We start from the raw sequence: 10,622 nt of genomic DNA, 5'->3' as shown, positions 1-10,622 counted from the left end.
TTTTAGTTTATTTATTAATTTTTTTAAAATTTTAATAATTTCTTTTTTTTTAAATATTTTTTTTTAAATTCTTAGTTTCTTTTTATTAGTTATTAATATTTTTCTACTCTTTGGGTGTTTGCCAGCAAATACCATTTATAATTATTAGAATGGGTTAGGTCATGTGACAGGTGACATAAGGGTCATGTGAGAAGTATGGGAGGTGGAGGTCTCACACATTTAGTGCACTCCTCTGTATCAGCTATCAAAATTGGTACTGAAAGTCATCCTATGAATATTACGATTCTTATAGCTCATGGCATATTATGATAATATATAACTCATGATCATCCAGTACAGGAGTTTTCTGAGCCCGACACACTAAATTCTGAATCCGTCGCAACTGAGACCCCGCACTTGTACGGAGTAGATCTCACAGATGTATGGCGGAATCCACTGGCAGAACCTATATACCAGCTTGGTCTAGTGTAGATTAGATGTTTTTGCCGTCCATCAGGTTATCAAGCTGTCCTCTACTAAGACATATGTACAGCAGCCATGCCGTCTAGTAATCAACCGAATGATATCATCGCCCAGGTAAGTTGATTCAATCACGACGAGGAATCGTACATCGGTTGACACAAAACAATGCCATATTCAATACGAAGATGCTAATCGCTACCAACAGGCTCTCAAGGATATTACAAGGTATGCGCACCGAACAATCAACCTTAGTCCTCATTTAACAGGCTGGTCCCAGCGGCGAAATGGCAGCACTAGCGCTGGAAAATCATTTGGACACCCTGGAAGGCAAAATAGAGGAATTACTCAATGCGTTTGAGAAGCACACAGAAAACGAACAGATGGACGAGGAACGCTATGATCAGGAGGTGGCATCGACGCCTCCCGATGCTGACAAAGGAATGCGAAACAAGTCTTCCAAATGAAATTGTCCATCGGCGTCCTTCTCCACCACGCCCTTCTCTGTAATGATACCGTCGATAAGTGTAGACGGTGTGACATCAAAGGCCGGGTTCCAGACGTCAATGCCAGCGGCAGCTATGCGCACAGTTTCTAGCTCCAAACCATTCGTAGAATTGTTAGCACGCGGCCCTCTGACATTTGTGACCTCTGAGGCCGGGCGTTCCTCGATTATGATTTCCTTCCCAGATGGGGTGGCCAGATCGATTGTAGTAAGCGGCGCAGCGACGAGAAACTTTACACCATGATACTTTGCAAGCACAGCGAGACCGTAAGTACCGATTTTGTTCGCCGTATCGCCGTTAGCCGCCACCCTATCGGCTCCCACTACTATGGCATCAACCCGAGAATCAGATTTCGCAAGTAGAGCAGCGGCCATAGAGTCCGTTATGAGGGTGGCGGGGAGGTGGTCGTGAACCAATTCGAATGCAGTCAGCCGAGACCCTTGATTGTAGGGTCTTGTCTCGGTGCAGTAAGCACGTGTCAATTTGCATGCAGACGCAAGGGCGCGAATAACTCCGAGCGCAGTACCGTAGCCTGATGTTGCAAGGGAGCTGACGGCGGGTTAGAACCGAGTCATCTGTAGTTGAGCTTCGCTGCACTTACCCAGTGTTGCAATGAGTGAGAACAGTAGCCGTCGGCTTTCCCGCAGCATTGGCCATGATCCACTCGGCGCCATGCTTTCCTATGTTTTTATTGTCCTCAATATCTTTCACCAACATCTCCTCTGCTGCCTTTATCAGAGCAGTAGCGACACTGCGTCCGGTCGAATCAGGCCTCTGCGTATGATCATTCGCCACGGCTCTGAGTTTCCGAGCAGCATCCGCAAGATTTACCGCTGTAGGCCTGCTGCTCACAAGATAATCTAGCTTTTCCATGATAAAGGCTTGGACATCTTCGGCTTCTGAGGAAATCTCATCGCACGCCATAAGTCCGTGAAGCTCAGATGCAAGAGCGAGGGCCGCTACAATAGCAATAGCGGGTGCCCCTCTTACTCGCATATCTTTTATTGCGTGCCAAGCTTCCTCACTTGATTGTACCTTTATGTAGCGTTCCACATATGGAAGCTGCAGTTGATCTATGATGGATAAATTGCCATCATTGTATCTGATCGCCTGTAGAGTCATGGTGATTCGGTCTAATCCGAGAGATGCAAATCAATCCAATACCTCGGAAGGGTACAAGCTCCTTGTGATGGCGCAATTGAAGAAAGCGGAATGTGAGGATTGCAAGACCAAGTACGAGAATACGGTGGTAAGACACAATGTGAGGTTGGCTAAGATTTTTTGATCTCGGAGCCTGGCTTGCTCTGGTCCGTAACACAGACAGAACCCCTCTAATGAATCTAGACTAGAATCGCACTTTTTACCGTTGGGTGGGGCACAAGTTCCTAGGTTACTGCCGTAAAACCCACCTATCTTACAGAGCAATTCTAGTCGGACAATTACCCCTCCATGGGCGATTTCTGACCTACCTGATGTTAAATTATTTAAACATTGGTGCTGACTTGCATGATGGAAGTCATGCTTATTTAAGAATATGACAATCTTGTTTATTTGAAGTCCGTCTAAAAATACTTCGTTCATTTCGTTGGTGGCAACCTCGCTATGAGGCTCAAACAAGAAGCAATTGGATTAATAAACTGTGCTAGGCCATCCAAATGGTAGAAAAGAGCCGCGAAAATGAAACCATGGTATTAATGTGCGGATATATACAGCACTGTATAAATCGAGGAAATATGTTAGACGTATTCCTTTCTCTTTTTCAGGTGAGACGCAACAAACCATTATTTCCACGAATGAAAGCATCCCCATAACTGCGGGACAATTTTCCATTAACAAACTCCTCAGATTTCTCAAGAGCGATATTCATATAGCCATCTACCGATTGAAGTTCCCCTGAAGAGTTAGTTAGCATTATCATTCCTATTCCGTGATTGTATCTATCTCCTGCCACCCAAAAACACTATCCCCTTTTCCTGTACCAAGGGAGGTATACACGGTGTTGGGCAGAAACAGTAGGTAGAACAAAACAGAAGATGATCGTTCACCTTTATAGACAACACCAGAGTTCAATTTAACAGTAACTGGAGCGCCGATAATTTCACCCAGAAAAGCCGAGGGATCCTTGCCATCAGATGATGCACCGTTCTCCATTTCGTTGTCTTTCTATCTTCAAGCGTTGAAGAAGGGCTGGAAATGCTCAACAGGCGCAAGTTGGTTGTGTTTGGCAACTTCAATGATTCTGAAGTGATCGGGGTATCGTCAGCCTTAGCCCAAAAGGGATTAGACGACGGCCGGGGTCATGGATGATGGAACACGTGCCTCTCTGACAGCCGTTAACACTGTAACGTTGAGTACTGTTTTATCAAGTCACCTCGCATTATTTACCAATAATCCCGTTCGTAACTGCACCTGATCAAACATATTATCAACTGCTTGGATCCATCATAGTCACTTAAAACAGTCGAACATAACATTACCTTTTATCACATCCAATTCAGATGCGTTCATTCTTCAAAAAGCCTTCATGGGCCAGCAGGGGGGATGAGGGAACGGACCTTAATTTCTACCGTCATGCTGGTCAAGTCTATAATGACATTATCACTGCCAACCGGAAAGCACGCGCTAGCCGACTGTCTATAGAGCACGCTCTGGAGCACGAAACAGAACACGAAAACTCCAAACGTCGACGTCTCTCTTGCGCACAACAGTCCACGAAAAGTTCATCAGGGAGCCTCACTCCCAATGAAGCAATGCACAATGTGGAACAACCGCTATATTCTAACGCCTGTTATGAGCACGTACAAGAGACCAACAACAACAATAACAACAATGACAATAGTCGACAATCTGGAAGACTCTCACCCTATGGCATCTCAGTTGGGATTGCAACGGAAACTGACGTCCAGTATTTTGAGCCGCAACCTGATATGGAGCATATTCCTGGTGAGACATCGTGTGAGCATCCCAAAGTCGCAAAGGGATTCAAGGGGAATAAAAAAGCTTTCTCGCGAGAGTCACTTCGTCAGGATTCTGGAGATGTTGTTGCGACTGTTACACCCCATAATCACAGTCTTGCCCCCAAAGAACCAATAGTTCAGATTCTCATTACCTCAAGAATACCAAATACCAGACCATTGATTGTCCGGCGAAAAATGAATCAATCTCTAAAGGATGTTCGCCTAGCATGGTGTAACCGCCAGCATTTCAACAAAGAAATGCAAGATTCGGTCTTCCTGACCTGGAAGGGTAAGAGGCTGTTTGATGTTACTACATGCCGAAGTCTGGGAGTCCATAGGAAAAGTGGTAACATGACCGAATATGACACATTCCAGTTAGATGCGGAGGATATACAAGTTCATATGGAAGCATGCACAGAAGTCATTCTCAACGCTGATCTATACCCCTCACCGACTGTGACCAACCAAAGATCCAGCCCAGAATTTACGTGTTGGAATGAAGTAACTTCGTCTTCGGACAAGTTAATCTTAACGTGTCCTGGGTTTGATGATTTGAAGGTAAAGCTGGACCTGGAGATGCGGGTATCAGAGCTAGTTGCTACCTTTCGTGCTGCCAGGCAGATACCCGCAACCCGTGATATACATCTTGTATTTGACGGTGACCGCTTAGAATATCAGGCTTATCTTGCAGACTACGAGCTCTTGGATAACGATCTCGTGGAGGTTAGGGTTAAGTGAACGAATTTATGGAATGTAGGCTAAATAACGAATATGTTAAAAATCTCATTACGCGGCTAACAAACACTTTAGCCTAGATCTACTTCGTTAAGTTGCGGTAGTCTTAGATTTCTAAAACTTTTGACATCTTCTCTCTGTTTTATGCTCCCTTGAACATATCACGTGATCCGTGGCATTATACCACCACTGATTCTTTGCACTGCAGGAAAAGCTGACATTTAATCTTGACTCGGGCTTATTTTATTTTCCCTCCTATGTTTACTGTGCAGGCATGTGCTTACCTGCCACTCCTATTTCGTAGCACGCTGGCTATAATTTCGCTGAGGCTTGAGAAACGGCAACCAATGTATGAAAATTACCGATAACGTAAGACACTAAAATTTCCCACTCAATATACCCAAAGCGAACTCGACGCAAACTGTAAAACCGTCGCACACTTCATCCTGCGCTATTATCTATCTTCGTCATGAAGCTAATCACCGTCAATTTCCTGTCCTGTGCCGTGAAGGGGTGCAAAACAGCAGCAGCGTCATATCCACTACATTTTCGAGATGCAGAATTAGAATTGCAAGAACTTGAGTTCCAGCCGGAGTTCATAGTCAATATCATTCCTCGGATTGACTGGGAAGGGTTGCGAGTGATGGCAAATGAGGTGCGTGTACATTCCTGACCTGATGCGAATCATATCATATGCTGTATAGGCTGCCTGGACTCACTTAAGACGTAGCTCGGTTTTCCCAAAATTCCTGATACTAAGCCGGAAGGTGACGCGCTTAATGATGAGCAGCTTTTAAAGGAACTCCACAGGTTGTTGTTGGAAACGCAGGTTGTGGAAGGAAGATTATGTTGCGGAAATTGCGGCCATGAGTATATGATCAAGGAAGGAATCGCGAACTTTCTCCTTCCTAGTCATTTGGGTCTGATTATCCTTCTGTTTCATTTGTCTCTGCGTCGCTGACCAAGAACAGTTTAAGTATATGGCAAAGATGTGAGTTCAAGTGAATTCTATCACTAGAACTCGAGATGCTTCCTTGTTCAGGAATGTCTTACGGCATCTTATTGACAAAATAATGTTGCCTTCCGTCAGTTGGCTTTGCATCTAATAAAGCTGCACTTCGGGCTGCCAATCTCTAATGCCACGTAAACAAAGGATGCGAGTCAAATTGAGACATGAAAACCCGCGGATACCCTGCAGCTGGCCAACCCAGATCGTGAGATACGCACTTCGTTGTCATAAAATACAATTCTACCAGCAGGATGCCAGACCCTTCTCCCCACCACTTCCAAATGAACGCCGCCAGACTAGTGCATCTATCTATAAGATGAAATCGCAAACCAAGACCAGAAAGGTATCGAGATTTTTGTGTGGGACGTGGGTAGGATAGGAAAGCGAGGAGGAGAGAGAGAAAGAGAGAGTAGCGAGGAAGCCCTTCTTGGCATAGATCCAGGAAGCTCAACGGAAGCCTCAGTTGAGGAACCCTTTACAGCCGGTTGAACCACAGAGGCACGGGATTCTGTCATCGCTATCCCACTCCCTCTCAAATTTGTAGTCATAGGTCAGCTCTTCGTCTGTTAATGAAGTATATTAGTGTCTTTTTCAATATGACCAGTAAATGTTTACTTACCCCTTTCGATGTCTCGTAATGCATAGATAACGATCCGCTTGCTGCCATCGACCTTGATTATTTTGGCAGTGCAGTTCGGCGTACAGCTGTGGTTGATAAACCTAGCAATACCACCCCGCTTTGTCGCATCTATAACCGTGTTTTCGTCAATACGGAAAAGGTAACTACTCCCAATTCCGCTTTTCAGGTAACGCCGTTCTCTCATGTCTGCGACTTGCTGCCGGACCTTCTCACCGACATATTCAATGATCATATCGTTTGCAGATATGTTCTCCTCTGCATAAAGGCCCCAATTATGGATGGCTGATCGGGCGAAACGAACCGGTTTCTTCCGTTTCTTCAACTGATTGAACCGGAGAACATCTCCTTCGCCACTCTGAGTTGGAAGAGCCTGCTTTTGAGCGTTAATATCAGCAATGAGACGGCGATTGTTAACCCTTGTTGAACGAGAAGTGGACTTGGAGATCGTTTTTGCTGCAGCAATCCTTGCGGCTTCTGCAGCAACAGCATGTGGATCGCTCTTCGCCCTAGCCTCGCGCTCTTCACGAGCCTTTTGAACTTTGATTCGGTGCGGCAAATATTTCGATTTCTCCGACTCCAAGATCCGTTTTCTTCCCTCGGTTCTAGCTGCCCCAGTCGTATTTGAAACGTAGTAACCGGGAATGATGGTCTCCTCGCGTACCGGACCAGACTCTTCAGGACGATTGAGTGCCTTGATCTCCTTCTGTCTCCAAGCCCAAGCCGAAAGGTTCCCAACATTAGATATCGAGATTTCGCGCAAGACATCACGAAGGAAGCAAAGATCTTCTTCGTCCTTGATTAAATTCTGCCAACCATCCAGATCCAGCACAATTGAGTCGTCGTCATCGACCGTTGAGCGAGGCTCGTCATTCGATACTCGCCATTCAATCTCTGTTCTAGGCTCATCCATCTGTTTGCCATGCTCAAGAGTTCCAACTTGGGATACGAGATGGCGATGGTCTTTCCCGAGATATTTGAACTCGACATCAGCACTCCATGAATCCACGAGTGCCACTGAATCATCTTTTTGGCCATGTCCTGCTAATTGAGGGACCAGGGAATCTGTGCCAATTACAGATGGTTCGCCCGCCGAAGTGATGACATCCTGGATGTTAACTGACTGAGATGGGGAGCATGCCGCGTCTTGGTCCTCCCCAGATCCTCTCGCATCGTCCATACCGAAGCACTCATCGTTTTCTTTCTGTCTCTTCCGCGCCCTTAATCGCTCATTGTCCACCTTCCTTTTGCGTGATGAAGATGGAGGTCGGTCAGTGACCTGCTCGGGAGCCTCGTTTGGCGAACCGCGAGATATATCCTCTCTTGTGATGTCTACATCGTGAGACCTATCACTATCGGTATGCCTTCCAGCAACATGCGCATCCAATGTTTCAGATTCGAACCTGTCCAGATCTTCCTCTGAATCTGTGGTTTCAGAACTCAATCGGCTCGGGGCACGACTGTCTAAATCTTCAGTGTCCCTAGTAAAGGGTGTCCTCTGTTCGTCGTCTGAATCGTCCACATCATGTAGTTGCTGCAGCCGATGGTAAAGTGGTCTGACTTCCTTTTTTCGTAAGGGCTGTTTTCGTCTCTCATCCAAGAACGCAGCGTTTGTGCGATCAAGTCGATGTGCCTTTCTGATTCGCGGAAGAGCAAGAATATTGAGACCAGACGAACCCAAAGGATTCCTACTGGTTGACAAGTCGGAACGTGAATCAGGTGTGCCAGCGGAACTGTCGAGGTCGATGCGGAACATAGGCCTTTTAGCCCCCTCTGGCTCAGGGATACCCAATTTTTCCCTCTTTGTAACATGCCGAACTGGATCCAGGTAGTCATACAAAGCCGGTGCAGCAATTCGAGACTTTACATCTTCTAGTAATTTGTCTCTTAGGTCCCGGATGATCATTGCCACCACCTCTCTGCAGGGGTCTAGATCAAGGGCACGTTGTCTTTTCTCTTCTTCAACGTCCAACTCTGCTTCTCTTTTTAGCCTGTCCTTTTCGGCTCGCTCTCGCTGTTCGGCCTGCAGTCTTTGGGGGCTTGGACTCCGTTCGTAATTGGGATTCCCATAGGGCTGGCTCTCCATATTCATGATATATGTGAACAGCGGTTTCATATGGCACATCTTGTAGCATCTTTCAGTTTCCTCTTCGCCGCGCCTTGAATTCTCAAAAACAATGTAGTACCCTGTCTTATCGCAACGTATGTCTTTCCAATCAAACAATTTGAGCCTTTTCTTCAGGTGCGGAACGGTGGTACTGAGCACCGGTACGTAACAGTGTGCGATGAATATATATGGGTCACGCTTGATCTGACTCAAAATGGGGATTTCTTCGACCAGTGACGGTACAACTGGCCTCAAAAAGCTTGCTCTTGGTCCTTCTGGGACAGGGGCCGTAGGGCGCTGTAAGGACCTTCCAGAAGGGCCTTTGGGAGCCGTTGGTGGAGGCTCATTATTTTTTGCCAAAATCCCGGTTTTGGCTTCTTCTGCAGTCAGAAGGTTATTCCTGTCCCCCATCCTCTGAGAATCGATCGCCCTTGTTACTATCTTTTCCGAGACCATGCCGTCACGGTCTAGCTCAACTCTGATTCTGCGCGTTCCGATGCGTTGCTCTTTTTTGCATTCATAATAGGCTCGCCTGGCTGCATTTGCCGCAAGAACAGGCCCAGTTCCTCTGAACGATGCGCTATCTTTGTATTTGACAGAACATATTCCCAGAAATCTACCGGTTATTGGATCGGTGCGGTTGTTGATTTCAGCGATCTCTCCAAAACTCGAGAACAACGCATTTATTGGGGCAATTGGAGTCAAAGGATCGAACCCGGTGACTACTATCTGAACCGGGGGTCCAGGACCAATGGTCGTCGAAGCGTCGTATGGCCATTGTTTCAATGAGTAAGGAGCCGGTCGATATTTGGTCTTCTGCTTGCAGCCACCACCTCGTGAATAATTGGGTATTTTAAGGCGAGGGTCTGCTGGTCGACCATCCTGCCCATTACACACAATATCCACATATCGCGCTTTCCTTCGCTTCTCCTTCGAGGATAATCGCTTCTCCGAATCAGGATCGTAGACTAACTTCCAGCCCTTCACGTTTCCAGAAGTGCGGCTCTGCGATCGGGGCGTTGGTGGGGTCTGCAGGGGCGTCATGGCTGGCTTTATATCGTCGGATTTAATGGCGTTTGAACTATCTTCAATTTCGTTGGCTATCCTTATTTGGGATGGACTGACCCTCTGAACGGGCGAAGACTCGACGTTAGTGAGTGGCGTGAGCGTATCCAAACGCGCATCAATCCCATATGCCGTGCTATGATTATGCGTCGATGGGTGGGAAGCCGAAACGCTCACACTGGCAGAACTTGCAGGGTCATCGCCATTGACAGTAGACAACTTCTGTTCCTCTGCGTAGAGGCTTGGCGTTGAATCAAGGACCGCCTTAGGCTCTTCAAGAAGCGCATGTCCTTCATCGGTATGCTCTTGATCGGGATGGGCCTCGGAGCGAGGCCGCTCCCGGATGGTCTTGCGCTTTTGCTGTAGGACGGACGGCGCGGTTGGGAAGAAGTCTGCAAATCCTGCTGATGAGCGCGACATGTTGAGAGGTGGCTACAAGCCAAGACCACGACAGCTCCAACCAGTCGGTAGCATCCTTAGCAGTTGTATAATACTTGGTGCACGGGTTTATTGGCAGGAAATATCCTGGGCACAAGGCGGTAACGCGAGGAAGTAAATCAGTGAAGTCTGGAGAGAGCGGGTAGGATCAAGAAAAGCAGGCTCGGGCGTAAAGAAAACGAAGATAGCAGAGGGGTTGGGGTCACAGCTCCTGCGGTGGAAAATGTAACAATATGGGTGGGTATGATGATTTTGAGTAAAGTGAGAAAGAAAGAAGGGAGAAGTTGTATGGATTAAGAAACTAAACAATCTGGTTTGCCCCGTTCTGGTGAGCCCCTACCAACGCGACAGGAAAAGCGCGCGGAGAGAGCGATTCATGGCAAGAAATTGCTTGCAAGGTGGCGGGAAGCGTAGCAATGCAAGTGCGATTGCAATGGATGGCTCAACTAATACGGCTGTTGGCTAGGGAAGAAGGCGTTTTTCACGAACTGACAAAGCACAAAATGTAAGGCCAGAGAAGTACTGTACGTTTCCATGAATCCTGCGAAATTATAGACGGTTTCCGCGTCGCGACGCAGAATATTTTCTGCTCTTGATACGTACAGGGCGGAGTACGGAGCGATAGGTAACAATGCCATCCACCATACTTTCGTCACTGAGAGCCTATTGCTCCTATCTACTCCGTACTACCCTGGAATGTACCTAAGGA

The 10,622-nt window shown here is 46.9% G+C and overlaps 5 protein-coding genes across 5 annotated transcripts; 2 read left to right on the top strand and 3 right to left on the bottom strand.

Annotated features, from left to right (window-relative positions):
• Positions 1 to 862: 862 nt before the first annotated feature.
• ASPBRDRAFT_129247 (S-methyl-5-thioribose-1-phosphate isomerase) lies at positions 863 to 2,087 on the bottom strand (the record flags this gene model as incomplete). Its single annotated transcript, XM_067618124.1, has 2 exons — positions 863 to 1,514; positions 1,567 to 2,087. The coding sequence occupies 2 exons, from the start codon at positions 2,085 to 2,087 to the stop codon at positions 863 to 865; spliced, it is 1,173 nt and encodes a 390-aa protein (XP_067478055.1).
• Positions 2,088 to 2,724: 637 nt separating this feature from the next.
• On the bottom strand, positions 2,725 to 3,116 carry ASPBRDRAFT_128799 (U4/U6-U5 snRNP complex subunit LSM6; the record flags this gene model as incomplete). The annotated part of the gene is made up of 2 exons (XM_067618093.1): positions 2,725 to 2,858; positions 3,011 to 3,116. The coding sequence occupies 2 exons, from the start codon at positions 3,114 to 3,116 to the stop codon at positions 2,725 to 2,727; spliced, it is 240 nt and encodes a 79-aa protein (XP_067478054.1).
• Positions 3,117 to 3,463: 347 nt separating this feature from the next.
• ASPBRDRAFT_197478 (small ubiquitin-related modifier domain-containing protein) lies at positions 3,464 to 4,660 on the top strand (the record flags this gene model as incomplete). Its single annotated transcript, XM_067621106.1, has 1 exon — positions 3,464 to 4,660. One exon carries the CDS (start codon positions 3,464 to 3,466, stop codon positions 4,658 to 4,660), a length of 1,197 nt encoding a protein of 398 aa, XP_067478053.1.
• Positions 4,661 to 5,126: 466 nt separating this feature from the next.
• Positions 5,127 to 5,591, top strand: ASPBRDRAFT_87603 (RNA methylation protein TRM112; the record flags this gene model as incomplete). Its single annotated transcript, XM_067629510.1, has 2 exons — positions 5,127 to 5,312; positions 5,388 to 5,591. Coding segments are annotated over 2 exons (390 nt in total), but the record flags the coding sequence as incomplete, so codon positions are not given.
• Positions 5,592 to 6,125: 534 nt separating this feature from the next.
• Positions 6,126 to 9,895, bottom strand: set1 (histone methyltransferase SET1; the record flags this gene model as incomplete). The annotated part of the gene is made up of 2 exons (XM_067618056.1): positions 6,126 to 6,229; positions 6,286 to 9,895. The coding sequence occupies 2 exons, from the start codon at positions 9,893 to 9,895 to the stop codon at positions 6,126 to 6,128; spliced, it is 3,714 nt and encodes a 1,237-aa protein (XP_067478051.1).
• Positions 9,896 to 10,622: the final 727 nt, after the last annotated feature.

The sequence above is a fragment of the Aspergillus brasiliensis genome (genome assembly GCF_001889945.1).
Source record: "Aspergillus brasiliensis CBS 101740 unplaced genomic scaffold ASPBRscaffold_8, whole genome shotgun sequence".
Lineage (NCBI taxonomy): Eukaryota > Fungi > Ascomycota > Eurotiomycetes > Eurotiales > Aspergillaceae > Aspergillus > Aspergillus brasiliensis.
The sequence above is the reverse complement of the archived record's forward strand: the minus strand, read 5'-3'. Positions and strand labels throughout refer to the sequence as shown.